Source organism: Cucurbita moschata, unplaced genomic scaffold, assembly GCF_002738365.1.
Source record: "Cucurbita moschata cultivar Rifu unplaced genomic scaffold, Cmos_1.0 Cmo_Scf00040, whole genome shotgun sequence".
Lineage (NCBI taxonomy): Eukaryota > Viridiplantae > Streptophyta > Magnoliopsida > Cucurbitales > Cucurbitaceae > Cucurbita > Cucurbita moschata.
Genome location: NW_019268556.1, coordinates 689749 through 714365, shown reverse-complemented (window position 1 = coordinate 714365; position 24617 = coordinate 689749). Strand labels below are relative to the sequence as shown.

The 24617-nt window shown below is 36.8% G+C and overlaps 4 protein-coding genes and 1 long non-coding RNA gene across 12 annotated transcripts in view; 2 read left to right on the top strand and 3 right to left on the bottom strand.

Moving 5' to 3' along the window:
* LOC111432767 (phosducin-like protein 3) overlaps positions 1 to 10059 on the bottom strand; it is a 28426-nt gene extending 18367 nt beyond the window's left edge. Inside the window, exons 1-5 of one of the 2 annotated variants that reach the window (XM_023069708.1) lie at positions 9890 to 10059; positions 7526 to 7805; positions 7016 to 7159; positions 6699 to 6904; positions 5090 to 5459 (exon numbers count right to left, since the gene is read on the bottom strand). In XM_023069708.1, the coding sequence (XP_022925476.1) occupies positions 5296 to 5459; positions 6699 to 6904; positions 7016 to 7159; positions 7526 to 7773 (762 nt within the window). In that variant the 5' untranslated portion in view covers positions 7774 to 7805; positions 9890 to 10059 and the 3' untranslated portion in view covers positions 5090 to 5295. Of the gene's footprint in view, positions 1 to 5089; positions 5460 to 6698; positions 6905 to 7015; positions 7160 to 7525; positions 7806 to 9889 lie in introns of those variants that run through there. The other variant, XM_023069709.1, reaches the window with a different exon arrangement.
* A 1830-nt stretch (positions 10060 to 11889) lies between these two features.
* On the top strand, positions 11890 to 21253 carry LOC111432790. 2 transcript variants are annotated; one of them, XM_023069744.1, is made up of 4 exons: positions 11890 to 12421; positions 13591 to 13851; positions 16481 to 16676; positions 21237 to 21253. In XM_023069744.1, exons 1-3 carry the CDS (start codon positions 12038 to 12040, stop codon positions 16667 to 16669), a joined length of 834 nt encoding a protein of 277 aa, XP_022925512.1. In that variant the 5' UTR covers positions 11890 to 12037; the 3' UTR covers positions 16670 to 16676; positions 21237 to 21253. The 2 variants fall into 2 exon arrangements, with proteins under 2 accessions (XP_022925512.1, XP_022925511.1); XM_023069743.1 differs by lacking the exon at positions 21237 to 21253 and having other exon boundaries at positions 16481 to 16810.
* On the bottom strand, positions 14588 to 14945 carry LOC111432791. The gene is made up of 2 exons (XR_002708689.1): positions 14888 to 14945; positions 14588 to 14621 (listed from the first exon to the last, which is right to left on the bottom strand). It is a non-coding gene; the product is annotated as an uncharacterized LOC111432791 (long non-coding RNA).
* On the bottom strand, positions 16751 to 19800 carry LOC111432789 (11-beta-hydroxysteroid dehydrogenase-like 5). Its single transcript, XM_023069742.1, has 6 exons — positions 19498 to 19800; positions 18461 to 18653; positions 18302 to 18387; positions 17565 to 17696; positions 17327 to 17491; positions 16751 to 17239 (listed from the first exon to the last, which is right to left on the bottom strand). Exons 1-6 carry the CDS (start codon positions 19678 to 19680, stop codon positions 16901 to 16903), a joined length of 1098 nt encoding a protein of 365 aa, XP_022925510.1. The 5' UTR covers positions 19681 to 19800; the 3' UTR covers positions 16751 to 16900.
* Positions 21254 to 24034: 2781 nt separating the features above from the next.
* Positions 24035 to 24617, top strand: part of LOC111432758 (probable serine/threonine-protein kinase At1g09600) — a 7652-nt gene continuing 7069 nt past the window's right edge. For 2 of the 6 annotated variants that reach the window (XM_023069694.1, XM_023069691.1), the window contains exon 1: positions 24035 to 24182. The gene's annotated coding sequence lies outside the window, so the exon portion shown is untranslated. The other 4 variants (XM_023069696.1, XM_023069692.1, XM_023069695.1 and 1 more) reach the window with 4 other exon arrangements.

The window sequence follows — 24617 nt, the reverse complement described above, 5'->3', positions numbered from 1 at the left end:
TTTTTTTTTTTTTTTTTTTTTTTTTTTTTTTTTTTTTTTTTTTTTTTTTTTTTTTCTCTCTTTCCTCTTTCTCGTGTGGTCAGATTCTGCCATGTTAGTACATATTCTTCCGTGTAGAGACAATAAGTTTTACTTTTCCCTTTGTTGGATGATCATTGCTAGGTTATGAAGCCTCCGACTTATTTATTGATTAGTCAACCGTTATAGAAAGATAGTATGAATCTTATTTGTCCAAACATTCTCCCTATCATTTTTTCTAGAAGTTTCATTTATCATTGAAAATGAAAACAAAAAAAAAAAAATTGATTCGTCTGCGATAAGGTCCGCTCAACAAAGGATCATATGTTTTTGATAAATAGTCGTTTTCAGTTTCATTATGTTTTTCCAGTACATCCCCTACTCTAGTTGTGGATCCCTTATCCAGAATTTCTATTCTGTTTATCATTTTTTTTTCATTAAGATAATTCCAAGGATTATCCAATTCATTAGTTTTTTTGTTGTGACCAAAGATATCTTTTTTTTGTATCATTTCCAAAAAAGTTGATAGACTAAGTCGATATGTAAAAATTGTGAAGCTATATTTGGTAAATGGAGTAAATTGCAATTAGACGTATGTATGTATGTATGTGTATGTATGTATGTATGTAGATATATATATATATATATATATATATATTTATGCGTGTGTGTGTGTATATATGTGTATATATATATAGGTGTGTATGTATGTATATGTATATATATATAGTAAAAAGGAAAACTATATAGGATAGATAATTATATACAGTAGATGTTATATCTGGTAAGACTATATATATATAGTAAGCTAAACCATATATATATATATATATATATATATATATATATATATATATATATTTTCCAGGCACATCTTTGAAAATGTACTTTCTATATTATGTGTATTCTCAAAATTCTCTTTTACTGTATATATATATGAAGTCATCAATACAAATCATTTAGCCAATATTCTCTTTGTGTTCATCTAGATCGAGTGTGTGTGTTGTGTGATCCTAGGTTTATAATCAAAGAATAATCTCTTCATTGGTATGAGGCATTTTAGGAAAACCGAAAGCAAAGCAACTTATGCTCAAAGTGGACAATATCATACTATTGTGGAGATTGGTGATTCCTAACCTAGTATCAAAGAGTCATGCCAATAGAACCCTCAAATATCAAACAAAAGTATTGTGAGTCTCGAAGGCATAGTAAAAAATGACTAAGACTCCAAAAGAAAAGGAGTCGAGCCTCGATTAAGGGGAGGCGTACTTTGTTCGATGGGAGGTGTTGGATGAAAGTCCCACATCGGCTAATTTAGGGAATGATCATGGGTTTATAATCAAATAATACTCTCTCCATTGGTATGAAACCATGAGAGCTTATGCTCAAAGTGGACAATATCATACTATTAAAGAAATCAGTGATTATTGTTTCACACATATTTCACTCAAAATATAAGTGGTCACTCGTGATTACCCTTGAAGATGTAGCACTCCCTCACGAATACGGGAAAATTGCATTTTAAATTTTTTGACAGCTTTAGGTCAACATTTTAGCTGATCCCGCTTGGGTCTGATAAGGAAAGATCGAAGATAAGAAAAGAAAAGATTTGTCATTTTTTCTTTCTTTTATATTGTTGTAATTATTTAGATTTTTAGTTATTATTATAGAAAATCAGCCATGATCAATAGCATCCTAAGAATCGATTTAAATTGGCCAAAAATCACAAAGGGAAGAAAAGGGAAAATTTGGAGAATTAAACTATCTTTTAAAATTGTCGATGTGATTCAAGCAACATAATGATATTAGTAATTTTTTTTATGTACGGTCAAACACAAATTAATTTTTAAGAGATGATCGGCTATGAAAAGTATTTGAAAATATAGTAACTATATCTTCTCGAAAAGAAGTAGTAATAATAGAAAATGAAATTTTTAATAAAAATAAAATTATATATACATAAAATATTCTAAGACAGTCTCTCGTGCTCGCATAAAATCTAACACTAGAGCACTATAAAATATAGAGAATTGAATTTGAAATTGATGTCATGAGTTGGCATAGGATGACTTGGATGCAAAGGACAAAATTGAATTTTTATTAAGGAAAAATTGGTGACACCAGCCTAAGTTAATCAAGTAAGGGGTCTTACTATCGGCATGGTTATATTTGATGTTGACACGTGCCCCGTGGTTCTGCACGTGTCATATATATTGATATGTGTGAATTGTTTATGGATTGATATGCTTATGATATGATATGTATATGTTATAATATGTGAATTGTGTGATAATACTTACGGTACGATGTGTTCAATGATATGTTTGAGGTAGGATACGAGAAGGATGCACTAAACGTAATATAATGATAGGAGTAAGATATGTTCATGAAACGTTAAGGTTAGGTTACGTATTGAAGTGCTATGGACATGAGAAATTTATAAAAACGTATGGTCATAATCGATAAAAGAATATGGTTAGGTTATGGGTAGAAAGGGATAGAATTATGATAAATTGATATAACGATAGCGTTAGAATACGTTCCTGTAACAATATGACTAAGATACATTCATGTAACGATATGATTGTGATAGGTATAAGAATGTTAAGGCTATGATACGTTAGGGAACGATATGACCACGAAATGTTTATGATAGGATATGATTATGATACGACATGTGAATGACGGATATATATATATGTTGTGATATGATATGAAATGTGTTATGGTACGAGATATGTGATAAATTGACATGTTTATGATATGATATATTGTGATGCAATATGTTATGGTATAATATGTATATGATGAAAATTGTTATGTCCGGAAGTATGGAATGTTATGATATGATTTATTTATGTAATTTGAATGATATGATTGATTGACATGCAAAATGAAGAACTAGCATGAAATACAACTCCGGCTTATGCATGAAAGATATGATAAACGATATGTGATACGATATGTACGGAACGCTAGCGGGGTTGTATTAAATGATAATGAAAATGGAAAAATGTTGGGACCTCATGCATTATTGTGTGTTCATGCATTGGGGGATACCTCTTACCCTTCACGATAGTACGAACGCGTACATTACTAGGCACGAAAAGGATCATTATAGTTATCATAATGTTGTGATGACCAAGCGGGAGAACAATCATTATGTTTATCATAATGCTACGACAGTCAGGCAGGAAAACGATCATTATGTTTAACCTAATGTTGTCGTGACGGTTACTAGTTCTAACGGGTGTCCAGCCTAAGGAGCTCCTAGAGTATGCTCGCCCGACAAGGAAAGTGACCCAGTGGTATGCGAACTGACTAGTGAGTCCATACTCGCACGTATGGGTTGTGTGTAGAGTATATGGTACACATCCAAGTTACCCATTAGGATAGTATCGTATGAAAATAGACTAAAAATATAGGTTTCGTCATTGCATTTGCATGTTCTTGCATTTAAGGCAAGACATTCTTGTATGGCCGAGTATTTCTTTAGATTTTAGGTTAAGGCAAGACATTCTTGTATGGCTGACGGCGACATCGCAACTCTAGACCGTGACACATGCATAGGGTAGTCGTATTTATTTTCTTAGACTTAGGCTAGATTAGGATATTTTTAGTTTAAACGTTTATTTATTTTATTTAGTTTTTTGTTGTGTCATTTTTTAAAAATATTTTCAAAACATGTAAGTCCATGGCTGTGTTTTAAGATGAAGGGGACATTTTATAAAAGCTTAAATGAAGTATTTCCACATTTAATGCTAATGATATGTACACAGTGGTGACCTACTTAAATTAAGTAGAAAATTTCAGATCGTTATAGGGTCGTAATAGTTTTGACCTAGGCCAACCAAGTAAGTGGTCTTACTGTTGTTATGGTTAGAAATTGATATTGTATGATGACATGTGACCCGTGGTTTTGCACGTGTTATATGCTTGATATGTGTGAAATGTTTATGAAACAATATAACTATGATATGTTTATGAAACGATATAACTGTGACATATTTATGAAATGATATGACTATGATATGTTGATAAAATGAGACGACTGTAATATGCTTATGAAATGATATGACTAGGATATGTTATGAAATGATATAATTATGATAAATTTATGAAAGGATATGACCATGAGATGCTTATGAAATGATATGACTGTGACGTATTTATGAAACAATATGATTATGATTTATTTACGAAATGATATGTCTGTCATACAATGTGACGATGAGATGATACGTGAAAGTTATGACACGTGTTCTGATGTGATGTACTTATGATAAGATGAATGTTATAGTGTAATATGTTTGGCAACATAGTACATGATGTTACATGATATGCTGATGATATGATATATGTATGATATGACACGATGCATGATATGAATGACGGCAAAATGTGTCAACATAATGCACAACTCCAATTTATGTTTGGAAAGCTCGGATGAAAATGATACGAAGAAAAAATGGAAGGTGTTGTTTTACATTACAATGAATAAAAATGTTGGGACTTCATATATCATTGTATGTTCATGCATCGGGGCATACCCCTTCTTCTTTTACAATGATCCGAACACGTACACTATAAGGTAGGAAAACAATCATTATATTCATTATAATGTTGCGACGGGTCGCTATGCCTAACGGATGTTTGACATCAACATCTCTTAGAGAATGCTCACCCGACAAAAAAAAGGTCTAGGAGGTGTGCAAACCGACTGGTGGGTCCATACTTGCATGTGTAGCCCATGTGTAGAACAGTAAATACACATCCAATTAACCCGTTCAAAATAGATACCTAAGGAAATATAAATTGATATGATAAGCCTCACTCATGATTGTATGTGCTTGCATCTAACTCCGATAGGGCCACTTACTAAGTATTTCTTAAAGCTCAAGCTACATGCTACTTCACTTCTATTTCAGGTAAAGGCAAGGCATCCCTATACGATCGACGACATGCATAAGATAATTGTATTTGTACTTCTATTTCAGGTACAGGCTATCTCTGGAAAGCCTATTGAGTGTTAGCAGAAATAGAAAAATTCTAGAATGATCACCTAACAAGATAATTCAATTGGCTTCATTTTAGGCTTAGATTTGATGCAATTTGAATATCTGATGAGTCTAACATCCACATAGCAGCACACATCACATAAGCATACATTATATAATAAAACATTCGATAGAATGAGCAGTAACCAAACAGTACTTTTCAATCTCCAGCAACTAAAACAGAGGGCGTTAGAAAAGAAAAACCCGATCGATTCAAAAACTAATCACTCGAAGACCCATCGTCAATCCCATCTTCATGATCTCTCACCACTTTCTCAATTATCTTTCTGCGTACGCCTTCGAGCATGGATTTTCTCGATTCATCGTTTCCAGACTGACCATCATTCAGCACTGGATCTGCTTGACAAAGAACTAATGCAACACCTGAAAACCAACAACCAAGAATTACATGATCATTTGCAGGATATGAAGAGCTTGCAACCAAAATATGATCAACAACTTAGTACAGCTTCAGATAAATGGTTTCAGAATTTCTCATCTGGACATGCCCTCCATAGTTGGCAGATAAAATACTTCGACTACAGAAAATGAAAAGAGTCCTTCCACTTACTACAGAAAATGACTCTAACCCAAAAGAATCAAACATAGCTCATGCTTGCAAAAAAAAAAAATATATTGGGTAGACGTGAGATCCCACATTGGTTAGGGAGGAGAACGAAACATTCTTTATAAGGGTGTGAAAACTTTTCCCTATCAGACGCGTTTTATAAACTTTGAGGGGAAGCCCGAAAGGTAAAGTCCAAAGAAGACAATATCAGCTAGCAGTGGACTTGAGCTGTTACAAATGGTATCAGAGCCAAACACTAGACGACATGCCAACGAGAAGGCCGACCCCGTAGGGGTGTGGACATGAGGCGGTGTGCCAGCACAGACGCAAGACCCTAAAGGAGAGTGGATTTGGAGGGTCCCACATCAATTAAAGAACGAGTGTCAACGAGGACGCTGGACCCCGAAGTGAGGTGGATTGTGAGATCCCACATTGGTTGGGGGGAGAACGAAACATTCTTTATAAGGGTGTGGAAACATTCCCCTAGCAGATGCGTTTTAAAAACTGAGAGGAAGCATAAAAGAGAAATCTGACAATATCTGCTAGTAGTGGATTTAGGCCGTTACATTTAACCTAGCAACCTTTCTTGCAAATCTCCTCTTATGATCTCTCAACTTCCCAAAATATTCTACCATTTCTTTTAAACTAAATTCTCCGCAATACAACAAAGAAACAAGTCTACTGCAAAATCCGGCCCTTACCCCAAAATGGGGGGAGAACCTCCTCAATCGTAGTGCCACAAACCCTGTCTCAAGCTAAACACAACCCAATCAACCAAGGAAGCCCATGAATTCCACTTCACAAGGTCACAGAACCAACAGAACTCAATGGCTTAGAACTCAACCATATAACACAATTTCAAATGCAAAGTTTGCCCATGATAAAATCATTGGTATCACATAAATGAGGAAAGTGATAACATGCTTTCAAATATCTAACCAAATAAGAGCGCTGACCGTTGAACAATAACACAATGATGCATAACTAACTAGAAAGAAGCTGCAGAGGACACAAACCAACCAAATGGGCGTTCTTAGTTGTATATAAATGAGTACCTTCTGGAGTGCATCTTCTGCCGAAACTTCGAAGGCCCACATAATTTGCTTTCACTGCACCATTGTTGTAAACTAACAAAGTAGGAAGATTACAATCTGGGTAGTTGGGAATGCAATCTGTGGATATTATTTTAACAAATTTTGTGGCTGGATATCTCGTGGCCAGTTCTTGCAAACAATTCATCAACACATCGCATTCTTGAATTCTGTCATGAGATCATAATATAACATAAAAAGGATATTAACACACCAGAGAGTAAATGTCAACAGAATGTAAAGAACATAAAAACATTTGGGGCGTTGGATATGGACGGTACCCTTCTTTGTAGAGAATAACGACAACCCAAACATCAGACGGAGCCTGTGAAACCTCACGCACAAAATCTGACCCTGATATTGGATTTACTGATCCAAATTTAGAGATTTTAGCTGCTTCTCTAATCTCGACCAACCTCTTTTTCCTATCCCAAAAATAAAGTTGCATCAAAGTCAGAGATTTTGTAATTCTTTTGTCACAAAATCTCAAAGGATATGGATTCAATTCAACTAAGAATTTGGATGAAGAAGAAATATTAGGTAATGAATTAACTAATAAACAGGATGGTGAAAAGCTAATTAAAGAGAAAATCTCATACTTGTTGAATGGAGAAGAAAAATTTAGATTTCCTTCAATTAATAAATTAATCAATGTCATATGATTTCCTCCTGGCCACCAAATTGACCAATTCAGCATCAACTGATCTCAGTTTTTCTTTAGTTCTACCAGCAATGAATAAAATTACACAAAAGCAACAACCAAACATGAAGGGTTAATGAAGAAAACCAACCTATACTCTTGGAGAAAGTTGTCATCATCAAGATCTAGATCATCCTCAAGGTCTTCAAGCTCCTCTTCAGTCTTCTGATCAATCCAAGACTTGTCTTTGGAGACGGATGCCTCATCTTGGGCAGGCGTGAAGCCTGGTGGCTTGAATGGAGCAGGCTTTGGAGGTAGGTTTCCCAACTTTCTCTGAATATCATCCCACTGAGTGGAGGCTCCTTCAACATCCTTGTACACAAAGTGATAATCACCCATTGTTTAGTGAGTTCTACAAGGTACAGGCTTTTCTGCAGAATAAAATCAATTTTGTGAGGATCAAGAGAATAACCTTGCAAGAGGTTTATTTTAAATGTGTCAGTAACAAGTAGCAATTTTGTGAGGATCAAGAGAATAACCTTGCAAGAGGTTTATTTTAAATGTGTCAGTAACAAGTAGCACATCCTGCAAAATATAATTAATAACCTTGCAAGAGGTTTATTTTAAATGTGTCAGTAACAAGTAGCACATCCTGCAAAATATAATTCAATGTAATGATAACAAACAATTGAATGAAAAATTAACATTAATCAACACTACAACTAAAACCCGTAAAAGCAAATACAAAAGCCAAGAACAGAGTATGAAAGAAAAGGTTGAACCAACCTAAACTAAAATTTTGTGAGGATCAAGAGAATAACCTTGCAAGAGGTTTATTTTAAATGTGTCAGTAACAAGTAGCACATCCTGCAAAATATAATTCAATGTAATGATAACAAACAATTGAATGAAAAATTAACATTAATCAACACTACAACTAAAACCCGTAAAAGCAAATACAAAAGCCAAGAACAGAGTATGAAAGAAAAGGTTGAACCAACCTAAACTAAAATTTTGTGAGGATCAAGAGAATAACCTTGCAAGAGGTTTATTTTAAATGTGTCAGTAACAAGTAGCACATCCTGCAAAATATAATTCAATGTAATGATAACAAACAATTGAATGAAAAATTAACATTAATCAACACTACAACTAAATCCCGTAAAAGCAAATACAAAAGCCAAGAACAGAGTATGAAAGAAAAGGTTGAACCAACCTAAACTAAAATATAGTGATTGTTTAAATTCCCCCCATGAAATATTAATGGTGAAATTTAGACCCTCCAAAGCTCGTGTGTATAAAAATTAGATCATTTTATTAACATGGTTCAAAATTTAGGTTCTTTTAATTTTTATCATCTTAAATACAAAAACCATGCTTGCTGTGTGATACTGAGAATGGTTTTTTCCCTTCCATGGTGGAGCTTGAAATTGAAGCCAAAAGTGATATTTCTATCAAATTCTGGAGCATTATGAAATCTTATATATTACAAGAAAAATCATAGAAGAAAATTTGGAAGCTAAGCAAACCCTTATTTATTTTCTTTTCTCCACCTCCTTTGTTTCCTTTACCTTCCATGAAACAAATTTCCAGCTACTATCTCATGAATGTTTAAGATCAGAAAAGCTTTACCTTTATATCAAACACACACAAAAATTGAACAGTTTTGGTCTAGAATTCTAGAACTATACTTCTGTTAAGTATTGTTGGGAAGGAGTCCCACATTGGCTAATTAAGAGGTTTATCATAGGTTCATAAGTAAAGAATAGATCTCCATTGGTATGAGGCCTTTTGGGGAAACCAAAAGCAAAGCCATGAGAGCTTATGCTCAAAGCGGACAATATCATACCATTGTGGAGGTTCGTGATTCCTAACAACTTCTACCGTGGATAGTCAGATCTGATACCATCTTGAACCAATTAAGTAAAGAAAAATACATATTTGGAAATATAGATATCCACACTTATAGCAACAGGAGAGAAGCTGAAAAAACTTAAAAGCTGAAAAATGCAAAAATAAATAAAACAGGACAACATATCCTAAATTGAATGTGTCCATACACATATGTGGATCAATGCGCACAAGTGTTTTCAATTTGAAACAACCATATCCATGAACAACTGCATATTGGTTCATGGTTTTAATTTTTCAAATACATTCTAGAGGACAGTCAAATCCCTTTCATGCCACTTAACTATAGTTATTATGAATTTCCATCTAAGAAGACGGGTTTCTGTAATTCCCAACAACTTAAAAAATGGATAATGGAATTAGCCAGCAAAAAATCACATAGTGAGATAAAGATAGGGCTCTAACTCCCAAACAAAGTAAATTTTCTAGGAATGATAAGCTGAAATCTGCCAGTAGGATATCCTCAGCCAGATCGGCCAAGATCTATCTAGGTCATTCAACACATAGTTCGAATCACAGAATCGGAAGTGTTCGAAAAAGAATTATGAATCATACAAGAGGACAAAATTATGGAAAATAGATTTGATCCAACTTGATAGATTACCGGAGAGAAGGAAATGGATTACTGAGGAAGAGGCGGCGTGGCTGGCGGCGGTGGCGGCGGCGAGAAAGAAGAGAATTGCAGAACAGAAGAGGGAGGGATCGTCAAGGGCGACTGTGCGTGCTGGATGCAGCCACCGTAAACGAAAGAAAGAGAAGAGCCAAATCGTGGACAAATATTATGGAAAATTTTCTTGTGTATTTTAAAATTTATTATTTATTTTAATTATTACGTCAAAAATATATAAAGTTAGCGATGTTGTTAGAGATGTATACCGGTCTCGAAGTTGTTAGAGATGTATACCCCTTGGGTGGGGTGGAGACAAGTAACTCGACGACCGGACCAACCTAAATCGAACTATAAGAGTTAGGTTGGGTTGGATTAGCATTTCGGATATGGTTAGGTTCATTTTTCTAAACTCGAACTAAATCGATTCGGTCTCGGGGTTTGTGGATAAAACTTCCAACTTGACCCGAGCCAAATAAAAATATATAAATTATATTAAGAATCTGTCTGTAATAATAGGTTTGACAGAGTGGTACCTCGGCCGACGCCCATTTTATAGTATTTTTATTTTTGTTATATACAACATCTTTAAACTAATTCTTTTGATTGTTTATTTAATTTGATGATCTATTCTTATATTTTTTTCACTTTTAACTCATTCTCAAGAAATGTCGGTATTTAGCTGTCTTTAGTTTTATGACAGTGTTAACTATGGTATTAGAGTCATGCTCCTAAAGTTAGCCATGTCAATAGAATTCTCAAGTATGGAACAAAAGTATTGTGAGCCTCGGAGGCATAGTAAAAAAAGACTAAGACTCCAAAAGAAAAGGAGTCGAGCCTCGATTAAGGGGAGGAGTACTTTGTTCAATGGGACGTGTTGGATGAAAGTCCCACATCGGCTAATTTAGGGAATGATCGTGGGTTTATAATAATAATAATAAAAAAAAATACTATCTCCATTGGAATGAAGCTTTTCGGGGAAGCCCAAAGCAAAGTCATGAGAGCTTATGCTCAAAGTCGACAATATTATACCATTGTGGAGAGTCGTTTTCATCTAAGAAGGTGAGCGGATGAACTGACTCAATTTAGATTTTTGAAAAGTAGGGGTGTACATGGTCCTGGTTGGTTTAAGAAGGTGAGCGGATGAACCGACCCAATTTAGAATTTTGAGATTGAGTTAGCGGATGAACCGACCCAATTTAGATTTTTGAGATGATAAAATTTAAGGTAAAAGTAGTGGTGTACATAGTCCCGGTTAACTCAACCCAAAACTTTTTCCCACCCAACCCTCTATTCGGATTGGGTTGTCAATTTTTTTTTAAGTTTTATTAATCCACACCCTGTAATTATTCGTATACAATCTTATATAAAATATATTAAAAGTTTACAAACAAACACAAATTTGAGAACCCATTAATACTGAAAATAGGGGTGTACATAGTTCGGTTGGATTAGTAACCCAACCCAACCCTTTATTCTCGGGGTTGGGTTGTCAATCTTTTTTAAGTTTTATTAATCCACTCCTTATATCGGATACCATCTTAGATAAAATATATTAAAAGTTCACAAACAAACATAAATCCATTAACACAAATTTCAAATAAAATATATTAAAAGTTCACAAACAAACATAAATCCATTAACACAAATTTCAAATGAAATATATTAAAAGTAGCACTCTCACAAACCCATTAATAAGAAATGATTCTTAATAATAGCTTATATATTTTTATTTGGATTGGGTCGCTCGGGTCAACCCATGGGTTTTGTCCCACGAACCTAAAACTGAATCGATTTAATTCGAGTTTAGAAAAATGAACCCAACCCTATCTGGAATGGTAATTCAACCTAATCCAATTCTTATAGTTCAAGTTGAGTTGGTCCATGTCGTGGAGAAAATCAAAATGTTGAATGAACAACAAAACTTGGGGCCACGTGAAACCATTGACACAACGTATAAGAATTTGGTACACATATTCAGATCACCGGCGCTCCATTTTCATTGACCCTTTCCTGTTATCCATTTCATGTGGTCTATGGCAAATCCTCCATTTTCTCTCTCTAAATCCCTCTCTCTCTCTCCTCCCCTGCTTCTTCTCTCACTGTCATTCACCCCCTCCATTCCCCTTCCACTTCCACCTCCCAATGGCCGTCAATTCCACTAACCTCACTTCCCATTTTGCCCATCCTTTCCGCCGGAACCATCCGATCTCCTCCCCATGCACCGCCGCCCTTCCCATTCTCAAACCCGCCCTTCGCCGTTCCCTTTTCGCCTCTCCTCCTTCCGGTCCCCGGAAAATCTTGTGCAAAGCGTCGGAGGTCTCGGTGGCTGAGGAATCGTCGGCGTCTGGTAACTGGGTGCCCGTGGTTCCGTTGTCGGCGCTGCCGAAAGGGGAGCGGCGCGTGATTATTCAGGGTGGGGAGACGGTTTTGCTTCTTTGGTATAAGGAGAGGATTTTTGCTATTGAGAATCGTTCCCCTGCTGAAGGTGCTTACACTGAAGGTCTCCTTAATGCCAAACTCACTAAGGTTTATTTCATTTCCTCTGTTTCTTCTTTTCTTGCGACTGTCAAAGAATTGTAGAATTATCTGAATTCTGCCCTTGTTTCATATGATTCATAGAGAATAACAGTGATGATTGCCCAATTGGGGAGGACATATTTTCCTGATTTAGAGAAGATTAGGTTCGTTATTGCATCAAGGACGGTTAGGAATCACGAATCTCCACGATAGTATGATATTGTCCACTTTGAGTATAAGCTCTCACGGCTTTGCTTGTGATATTTCCAAAGGGTCTCGTATCAATGGAGATGTATTTCTTACTTATAAACCCAGGATTGTTTTCTTAATTAGTTAATGTGGGACTCCCTCCCAACCATCCTCCTCTCAAACAAAGTATACCATAGAGCTTTCCCTGAGGCTCTCATACCATGTTAGGAATCACGAATCTTCATAATGGTATGATATTGTCCACTTTGAGCATAAGCTTTCATGGCTTTGCTTTTGGTTTCCCCAAAAGGCCTTATACGAAGGGTGATGTATTCCATACTTATAAACCCATGATCATTCCCTTAATTAGCCAATGTGGGAGCCCTCGAACGAAGTACACTATTTATTCAACACTTGAGTCACTTTTGACTATACTTTCGAGGGTCCCAATTTCTTTGTTTGACATTTGAGGATTCTATTGACATGGCTAAGTTAAGGGCATGACTCCGATGCCATGTTAGGAATCACGAATCTCCACGATGATATGATATTGTCCACTTTGAGCATAAGCTCTCATGGCTTTGCATTTGGTTTTCCCAAAGGGCCTCATGCCAATGGAGTTGTATTCCTTACTTATAAACCCATGATCGTTCCATTAATTAGCCGATCTTTCCCTTAATTAGCCAATGTGGAACTCCCTCCTAACCATCCTCAATATGAATATGACAATCGATTCCTTTTCTTTCTTTACAATGGTACGATAGAGACAATTGGGTCAAGCTCGATTTCACCTAAACACCAAATAGAATGGAAATGTTCAACTCCTTACGGCTGGATAGATAAAACTTTGGTTCTTACTCATTCAAATTGACTGTTGGGCTTCAATGTTCTTCATATTTATCAGCATTTCAGTTTTTGAAACTAGAATAAGTTCTAATGCTTGCAATGTAGAACACTTCATTGAATGATCATACCTGTTCTCTACTCAGGATGGCTGTATTGTCTGTCCAACGACAGATAGCACATTTGACCTCCAAACTGGAGACATCAAGGAATGGTATCCAAACAATCCTGTCCTCAGAGTCCTCACACCAGCCTTAAGGAAGCTTTTTGTATACCCTGTAAAAACTGATGAAAACAACATTTATATCAACATGAGGGGAAACGTGATATCAGATTCGTCTGCTGAGATTGTCTTTAGTGGTAAAGCTCAACCCGGTGTAACTGCTACCGATGTCAATGTCGACGAGGTAACTATGGAATTGTTTAGTCGAACGTATTTTATTTTTTTTGCCGATAGTTTTCTTCAGTTCTTGATCTTCTACCTTGTGTTATGTTCATGTCGACGAGGTAACTATGGAATTGTTTAGTCGAACGTATTCTATTTTTTTGCCGATAGTTTTCTTCCGTTCTTGAACTTCTACCTTGTGTTATGTTCATGTCGACGAGGTAACTATGGAATTGTTTAGTCGAATGTATTCTATTTTTTCGCCAATAGTTTTCTTCCGTTCTTGAACTTCTACCCTCGTGTTATGTCCATGTCGACGAGGTAACTATGAAATGGTTTAGTCAAACGCATTCTGTTTTTTTGTCGATAGTTTTCTTCCGTTCTTGAACTTCTACCTTGTGTTATGTTCATGTCGACGAGGTAACTATGGAATTGTTTAGTCGAACGTATTCTATTTTTTTGCCGATAGTTTTCTTCCGTTCTTGAACTTCTACCTTGTGTTATGTTCATGTCGACGAGGTAACTATGGAATTGTTTAGTCGAATGTATTCTATTTTTTCGCCAATAGTTTTCTTCCGTTCTTGAACTTCTACCCTCGTGTTATGTCCATGTCGACGAGGTAACTATGAAATGGTTTAGTCAAACGCATTCTGTTTTTTTGCCGATAGTTTTCTTCCGTTCTTGAACTTCTACCTTGTGTTATGTTCATGTCGACGAGGTAACTATGGAATTGTTTAGTCGAACGTATTCTATTTTTTTGCCGATAGTTTTCTTCCGTTCTTGAACTTCTACCTTGTGTTATGTTCATGTCGACGAGGTAACTATGGAATTGTTTAGTCGAATGTATTCTATTTTTTCGCCAATAGTTTTCTTCCGTTCTTGAACTTCTACCCTCGTGTTATGTCCATGTCGACGAGGTAACTATGAAATGGTTTAGTCAAACGCATTCTGTTTTTTTGTCGATAGTTTTGTTCCGTTCTTGAACTTCTACCTTGTGTTATGTTCATGTCGACGAGGTAACTATGGAATTGTTTAGTCTTCCGTTCTTGAACTTCTACCTTGTGTTATGTTCATGTCGACGAGGTAACTATGGAATTGTTTAGTCGAACGTATTCTATCTTCTACCTTGTGTTATGTTCATGTCGACGAGGTAACTATGGAATTGTTTAGTCGAACGTATTCTATTTTTTTGCCGATAGTTTTCTTCCGTTCTTGAACTTCTACCTTGTGTTATGTTCATGTCGACGAGGTAACTATGGAATTGTTTAGTCGAATGTATTCTATTTTTTCGCCAATAGTTTTCTTCCGTTCTTGAACTTCTACCCTCGTGTTTTAGTCGAATGTATTCTATTTTTTCGCCAATAGTTTTCTTCCGTTCTTGAACTTCTACCCTCGTGTTATGTCCATGTGTATTCTATTTTTTCGCCAATAGTTTTCTTCCGTTCTTGAACTTCTACCCTCGTGTTATGTCCATGTCGACGAGGTAACTATGAAATGGTTTAGTCAAACGCATTCTGTTTTTTTGTCGATAGTTTTCTTCCGTTCTTGAACTTCTACCTTGTGTTATGTTCATGTCGACGAGGTAACTATGGAATTGTTTAGTCGAACGTATTCTATTTTTTTGCCGATAGTTTTCTTCCGTTCTTGAACTTCTACCTTGTGTTATGTTCATGTCGACGAGGTAACTATGGAATTGTTTAGTCGAACGTATTCTATTTTTTTGCCGATAGTTTTCTTCCGTTCTTGAACTTCTACCTTGTGTTATGTTCATGTCGACGAGGTAACTATGGAATTGTTTAGTCGAATGTATTCTATTTTTTCGCCAATAGTTTTCTTCCGTTCTTGAACTTCTACCCTCGTGTTATGTCCATGTCGACGAGGTAACTATGAAATGGTTTAGTCAAACGCATTCTGTTTTTTTGCCGATAGTTTTCTTCCGTTCTTGAACTTCTACCTTGTGTTATGTTCATGTCGACGAGGTAACTATGGAATTGTTTAGTCGAATGTATTCTATTTTTTTGCCAATAGTTTTCTTCCGTTCTTGAACTTCTACCTTGTGTTATGGTCATGTCGACGAGGTAACTATGGAATTGTTTAGTCAAATGTATTCTATTTTTTCGCCGATAGGTTTCTTCCGTTCTTGAACTTCTACCCTCGTGTTATGTTCATGTCGACGAGGTAACTATGGAATTGTTTAGTTGAACGTATTCTGTTTTTTTGCCGATAGTTTTCTTCAGTTCTTGAACTTCTACCTTGTGTTATGTTCATGTCGACAAGGTAACTATGGAATTGTTTAGTCGAGGTAACTATGAAATTATTTAGTCGAACGTATTTTGTTCTTTTGCCGATAGTTTTATTCGGTTCTTGAACTTCTACCTTGTGTTAATTCGACGAGATAACTATGGAATTGTTTAGTCGAACGTATTCTGTTTTTTCGCTAATAATTTTCTTCCGTTCTTGAACTTCTACCTAAGGTAACTATAATTGTTTAGTCAAGCGTATTCTGTTTTTTTGCAGTTTTCTTCCGTTCTTGAACTTTATGTTATGCTCATGTTGACGAGATAACTAGGGAATTGTTTAGTCGAACGTATTCTATTTTTTTTTTTTTTTTTTTTTTGCCAGTTCTTGAACTCCTTGTGTTTATGTTCAAGGTGAAAATGGTGGTCGATGAAGAACTTGAAGGGTTTGGCTTCACTGGAAAGAATGAAGTGATAAATGGAAAGGCAGCAGTGATTGGGTTCTTGTTGTTGTTGGATTTTGAGCTCTTAACTGGGAAGGGTCTTCTCAAGGGAACTGGATTCTTGGACTTCATTTATTCTGCTTCAGATGCTTTCAAATAGATGTGCTGTAAGTTCATATCCTCTTCTGCCTTGGGAAATGATATCATATCTGTTCTTGTATACTATATACATATACATAGCAAGAAATTAGATGCTTTTGTTGAACCAAAAAAATGTGCCCATCTTTTATTGAAGTTTACAGATGAACTCGACTCGAAAACGTCCTGTTTATTCAACTGATAATCAGATCAAAACATTCATTAACAACATTCTATAGGAAAACTTGTGATTTCATTCCAGCTTCTGGGCCTGTAGGCTTTGTGGTGAGTTAGGGGCAAGTAGTAGTCGTCTAGGCGACGCTCCCTCCAAAACCAGCCTCCCGCTCCCACTCCCGCTCCCACTCCCGCTAGCTTCATATACGGGCATTCCCGTCCCGACTAGGGATGTCCTCCTCGAACCGTTACCCGAAAGTAGCAACCTGAATGTCCAGTTCAGGATGTTGGGTGCAAACATCCTGTATAGCAGGAAGATGTCATACCAGCTTGGATACTTAACGTATATATTTCCCCGACACGCCCCCGACACAATCAGCTTTGCAAACTCCTCAACCGGGCCTCCGGTTACATGCACCTGAATCACAAAAACGAACCGTTCATTCATTTCATTTGAAGGCTGGCCAAACCAAAGAGCTGTTTAGTTTAGTTTAGTTTAGTTTACCTCTCTTTCTTCCTTCCGTTGCATTTCTGCACCATCTTCCACCATGAACTTGCCTCTGGTCATTTGACTTCCAATCCAACCATGTGTGGCTATTGTTATCCCAACATCATCTTTCACTTCAAATCTCAATGTCTCATAGAAATTCACCAGTGCTGCCTTGGAAGCCTGTTATAATCGAAAAATCGAGTCAGTTTTCTGTTGCTTGAGATAAGCTATTAGTGAAGAACTGTAGACTTACAGAGTATAAACTCATCCGTGGCAGAGGTAACCAGGTCTCGACCGATGCGTTAACAATGACTCGACCATTGCTTTGATGAAGATACGGTAGAGCCACCAAAGTTGGATAAACATTTCCCCAAAAGTTGATATCCTGCACTATGAGATACTATCATTAGCCATAGAAACATCTCATGTTCAAGAATCACAATCACGACACTCCACAACACTCCACAACACTCCACAGTGGTATGATATTGTCCACTTTGAACATAAGCTCTCCTGGTTTTGTTTTTGGTTTCCCCAAAAGGTCTTATACCAATGGAGATAGTATTCTTTACTTATAAACTCATGATCATCGGCTAGCCGATGTGGCACTCCCCTCCAACAATCCTCTCCTCAAACAAAGTATATCATAGAGCCTCCCCTAAGGCCTATGGAGCCCTCGAGCAGCCTCCCTTTAATTGAGGCTCGACTCCTTTCTTTAGAGCCCTCAAACAAAGTAAACCCTTTGTTCGACATTTGAGTCACTTTTTTACTACACCTTCGACGCTCACAACTTCTTTGTTCGACATTTGAGGATTTTATTGACATGGCTAAGTTAAGGGCACGACTCTAATACCATGTTAAGAATCAGGAACCCCACAATGGTATGATATTGTCCACTTTGAACATAAGCTGGGACTCATACTAATGGAGATGTTATTCCTTATAAACCCATGATCAACTCCCTCCCAACAATCCTCGAACAGTTCTTACCATCAAATGGGGAAATATCGATGTATCGGTAACTTCCTCAAAGTAGAATGTATGTCCCAAACTAGCAGTGTTTACAAGATGATCCACTGCACAAGAACAAGAGTTGAATAAAATAACTATAAATCCAGTTCTTCAAAGAAGGGAAGATCAGAAAGAAACCTCGTCCGAAGATATTAACAGTTTCAGAGACGAATCTTCGACAGTCATCTTCTTTAACAACATCAGCCGCCATGATCAAAACTCGTTTAGCTCCCATTGCCCTCGCATTCTCACTTATGATTCTTAGCCTGTTCTCCCTCCTTGCCACCAGCATCAGATTCGCCTTCCTTTTCGCATACTCATAAGCTATTTGCTGAGTTTCAACATTTTGGTTCATAATTCTACAGCTACCAATTTACTTAACAAAAGAAGTTGAAATAGCTAAGTTGATTAGAGCGTGTGGCTGTTAACCAAAAGATCGGAGGTTCAACCTCTCCTTCTCATAGTTGGTTAGAGCGTGTTGCTGTTAACCACAAGGTCGAAGGTTCAACCCCTCCTTCTAATAGTTGGTTAGAGCGTGTTGCTGTTAACCACAAGGTCGGAGGTTTAACCCCTCCTTCTAATAGTTGGTTAGAGCGTGTTGCTGTTAACCACAAGGTCGGAGGTTCAACCCCTCCTAATAGTTGGTTAGAGCGTGTTTCTGTTAACCACAAGGTCAGAGATTCAACCCCTCCTTCTAATAGCTCAGTTGGATAGAGCGTGTGGCTGTTAACCACAAGGTTCGGAGGTTCAACCCCTCCTTCTAATAGCTCAGTTGGATAGAGCGAGTGGCTGTTAACCACAAGGTTCGGAGGTTCAATCCCTCTTTCTAATAGCTCAGTTGATTAGAGTGTGTGGCCGTTAACCACAAGTTCGGAGGTTAAACCCTTCCTCTTCAATCCCTCTTTCTAATAGCTCAATTGGTTAGAGCGTGTGGCCGTTAACCACAAGGTCGGAGGTTCAACCCTTCCTCCTAATAGCTCAGTTGGTTAGAGCATGGGGTTGTTAACACAAGGTTGGAGGTTCAACCCCTCCTAGCGTGTATGTTTATGTATCATCGATCAAGAAGTTGAAAGGTAGGTTCAACCCCTCCTGAGATCGGAGGTTCAACCCCCCTCCTTCTAGCGCGTATGTTTATGTATCATCGATCAAGAAGTTAAACGGTTCGAGCAAATTACCTCTCCGATGCCGGAGGAAGCTCCGGTGATAATGACGACTTTATCTTCCATATTCTCAATATTGAAGGAATTGTAAATCCACTCACAGGCGTTGATGAAGGACAATGCCGGCCATGAGAACGCCAGAATCACCAAACTCGCCGGCGGCACCACCAGATTCAAGAAAGAGTTCATCAACTCCATCTTCTTTCTCTTCTTCTTCTTCGTTACATAAAACAAAATGTGTTCCGACTATGAAAACCCTTCTCTGTAAAGGGAATTTGGATAATCTCTGAACCAGAGAGATGAAGAAAAGAGCGTAAAAATGGCGATTAGGTGAGAGAGAAGAAGGGGCGGGCGGGCGGGCGCACAGAACAGGTGGTGAAATGCATGAGAGAGGCGGGGGACACGCGGAGGGGTTATGACAAATGGATGCTACTATGACTCATTTGGAGTTTTATGTAAAGGATTGAAATTAGCACCATATCTCTCGCACCCTCCTTCCTTATCGCTATCAAAAAGATGTCCATAAACTAAATGGGTTCAATCTTGTCCTTTGTCAAAGGTTGATTAAACCTTGGGATGAAGGTTAGCCGCTCATTGAATAATATGGGTCGTTTTGTGAGATCCCACGTTGATTGGAGAGGGAAATGAAACATTATTTATAAGGGTGTGAAAATTTCTCCTTAGCAGACGCATTTTAAAAATCTTGAGGGGAAGCCGAAAGGGAAAGCTCAAAGAAAATAATATTTATTAGTGGTGAGCTACCTTGAGGGGAAGACCGAAAGAGAAAACTCAAAAGGATATCTGCTAGTTGTAGTTATTTTAAGGGAAGCCCGAAAGGGAAAAGCCAAAGAGGACAATACTTGCTAGCGGTGGGTTATTTTGAGGGAAGCCTGAGGGGAAAAAAGTCAAAGAGGACAATGGAAGCCTGAAAGGAAAAGTCGAAATAGGATAATATTTGCTAGGAGTGAGCTACCTCGAAGGGTAGCCCAAAGATGACAATATCTGCTAGCAATAGGTTTGGGCTATTACACGTTTGGTTTAAGATGATAAGGAGAACAAATATTAAAGAAAGAATGTCGGGTGATCAAATGACTGTGTTTGGTGATGCATATAGATTCTATGTACGTGTCATGGTCTATACTTGAGATGTTGTCATCAACTGTACAGGAGTATACTCAGTAAGTGACCCCACTATAGGGGTCAGATAATACAAACACATGCAACTCATGATTAGGGACCTATCGTTAAAATCATCATAAGGGTGGTCTCTAGTTGGGACAAAATTGGATGTGTAGTACTTCCCTATACACAACCCACACGTGCGAGCGTGGATCCCCAGTCGGTATGTACCCCTCTGGACCCATCATAGTCGGGCTAGCTATCCGTAGTCGATGTCCAGAGGTCAACAGACCTCCAAGTATCATGTAGGGCATGATGATGATGATCATTATCATAAATGGTGAATAACCCGATGTATATGTGCACACAAAATGCATGAGATCCCTATAGTTTTCATCTTTAAATCATCTTTATAACACAACCCTATACACCGTTCACATATCACTCTAAACAACATGCATGCATTGACCTTCATACATTCATCATCATTAACAATAACTAGGGTGGTACCTTAGAAAAATTATTCTCATAATACATCATGATATTTAATACATGCACATCATCTTAATATGAAACAACATCAAATCATGTCATCTCATTATCATACATCTTACATTTTTTTTTTAACTTCACAGGACGGGCCAAAATCAATTCAACTCTGGGTGAAAAGTTCATTTCTTTTATGTCAAATGTCCATAATTACAGTTGAGTCATAGGTTCGTTTTACTTCTGTAATTACATCTTAAATCTTAAATATCATTGATTCTCTAATAAACAATTTGTTTATGATCTGACTATAAACTAAGTGTCTCTTAAGCTAGTGAGAGAATGAGGTCCCATTGTTCAAGCTTTTGAAATCGACATTTAAGAAAATTACTCATCTACTTTCCTCAACGTCACTCTTACTCAACATGTTCATATGGAACAGCCTCCTGAGTATATTGATCTTCAATTTTCCACCCATGTCTGTCTAATAAAGAAAACCCTATATGACTTAAAGTAAGCTCTTCGTGCCTGGTTTGAGCGTTTCAGCTCATTTCTTCTCACAGTTGGTTTTTCTTGCAGTCGCGCTGACATGTCCCATTTTGTCTTTCATTAATAATCTAATATTATCTAGCTGCTTCTTTATGTTGATGACATTATTGTTACCGGCAACAACATATCTCTTCTTGACAACTTTACTCACAAGGTTCATTCTGAGTTTGCTACCGAGGATTTGGGCTTTCTTAGTACTTCCTTGGTTTTGAAGTATCACTCACTCCTAATGGTCTCTTTATTAGTCGTTTAAAATATGCTCGAGATATTCTTACTCGTGCTCAATTGCTTGAAAGTAAACCAGTCCACACTCCATGGTTGTTTCTCAACACCTGACTGTTAATGGTTCTTCTTTCTCTGATCCTACTCTCTATTGATCTCTTGTTGACGTCCTTTAGTACTTGACCATTACGTGCCCAGATATTGCCCATGCTGTCAATTTTGTCCGTCAATTTTTTCATGCCTCCATTGCAGATCACTTTCTTGCTGTCGAACGTATTTTTTGCTATGTTAAGGGAACACTCCACTTTCGCCACTTGACCTTACCTTTCGTCCATCCACTGTTCCTAGTGCACTAATAGCTTATTCGGATGCTGATTGGGCTCGTTGTCTCGATAATCGTTGTTTTACATTCCGCTATTCCATTTATCTTGGTAACAATCTCATTTCTTGGAGTGCCAAGAAACAACCTACTGTCTCACACTCCAAGTGTAACTTTGAGTATCATGCTTTTACTATGACTGCTGCTGAACCTTGGCTCAGGCATCTTTTCCATGACCTTAAGGTTTCTATTGTACAAAAGTTTATTTTTTTTGTTTTTTATTTTTTTATCTCTAATCTCGTTTCTCACAAGTGGGCCAAACATGTTAAATTATATTATCATATCTTTCGAGAACTTGTTCTCGCTGGCAAACTTCCCACACAGCATGCATCTTCCCATCTCCAGGTTGTTAACATCTTCACAAAAAGCATTTCTCGACGGTCTCTTTGAATTTTGCAGATCCAAACTTCACGTTCGTTCAAATCCGACACTCAGTTTGTGGGGGTGTTAGACTTGAATTATGGTTTAACATATGTATCATATTTAACCCTCTATCTATTATAGACAAATATTTGGTATGATCGAGGATATTTAGCCTTACATAGGTATCATATTTGACCATTTATTATAGGCAAATATCTTATATGATTGAGGATATTTAGTCTTCTATTACAATTTAACACACGTATTATATTTGACTCCTTATTATAGGCAAATATCATATATCCATTAGTTGCTCATTCCATTTCCTTTGAAATTTATTTGATTTTGTAAATGATTATAAATAGACAACTTTCACAATGGTTTAGTTTTAGCAAATATTCACAGTGGCTACTAGGGGTGGACATTCAACCTGACAACCTGAGCCAACCCAACCCAAACTATAAGGGTTGAGTTGGGTTAGCATTTCGGGTAGGGTTGGGTTCATTTTTCTGAACCCGAACTGAATCGGTTTGGTTACGGGTTCAAGTTCGTAGATAAAATCTTCGGTTAACCCAAACAAATAAAAATATATAAATTATATCAAGAATCTTTTTGTATTAATAAATTTTCTAGAGTGGTACCTTGGCCAACCCGAACCCAACCATAAAATATAGGGTTGGGTTGTAAAAAATTTCGAGTTGGGTTGGATTACCAATCCAACCAACTCGAACTTTTGAGTTGGGTAAAAAAAATCCCTAAACCCAACCCAACCCGAACCATGTACACCTTTAGTTACTATAGATGTTCATTTAACTCTCGAGGGTGGAGCCTCGTTGTACTTGCTTTGAACGGGCATTCCCCATTTAGACAGGAAATGGAGGAAGGAGAGGGGAGAGGTTTCTTCCCATTAAATAAATGGGGTCGAGAATAGAGAATGTTCTCCGACCCACCAGCTTAATATAAATATAATTTTTTTTCCTTCCGAATTTCACTTCCAAGTTCTACCTAGATTTTTTTTTTGTGCTAATTGGATTATTAATTTTTAAATTAAATAAAAAATCATTCATTTTTTTTTAGGGATTCAGTTATTTTGTTTACTGTCGAGTGAAATGATTTGACCGACAAATAATAATTTACTAATTAATATCCATTAATAGTTATATTAAAAAATCTAAATCATATATTAATTTTTTTTAAATGACTATTTTTTTTTATAAGAACAATAACCAATAAAAATTCTCGAGCACCCATTAAGCTAAAATAGGTAAAAACAATTTAGAAATGGAGAATGAAATGAATGACATAGATCGTTCCCGCCCTCGACCCCGACCCGTACACATCTCTAATGCGTACACATCTCTAATGAATAAGGGAAAATATATATATATATATATATATATATATATATTTAATATTAAGTTGGAAGTTAGAACATGAATTTTAGAACTTCCCCCAAACAGTTGAAAGAATGGCCATTTGGCGGGGCGCAACGAGCACGACAGTACTGCAATGCACGTCTTGCGGCATCGCCCGCAGAGAGAAAAAAATATGTTCTGTTCTTGTTCATCACTGTCAATGGAAGGTTTGAACAATCTTTTTCTATTGTATTATTTCCAAATTCTACGCCTCTTCTTCTATTCAGATTCATTTTCTGGTTTGATCTTACCGAACAAAATCTCTGTCAATCTCCAAAGATGGTTGGTTCTTCGCATTTCTAGGGCCTCATCACTACCCACTTCAACTCTCTCTCTCTCCCTTTTCCAATCCACATTCCGTTTCTTTATTCTCGATTCCGTTTTCCATTTCTCTCTGTTTGTTTCTCTTTCTATTTTCCATTTCTCTTCTTTCGTTAACGATGGCGATATTAATTCTTGTCTATTAATCTTTGTAATTCGTTTTTTTTTTCTGATCGAGGAAAAGGATTTCTGATCTAGGTTTTTAGTTTTCTCGTGTTATCTCTTGAATCGGTGGGTTTTTTTTTTTTTTTTTTTTTTTTTTTTTTTTTTTTTTTTTTTTT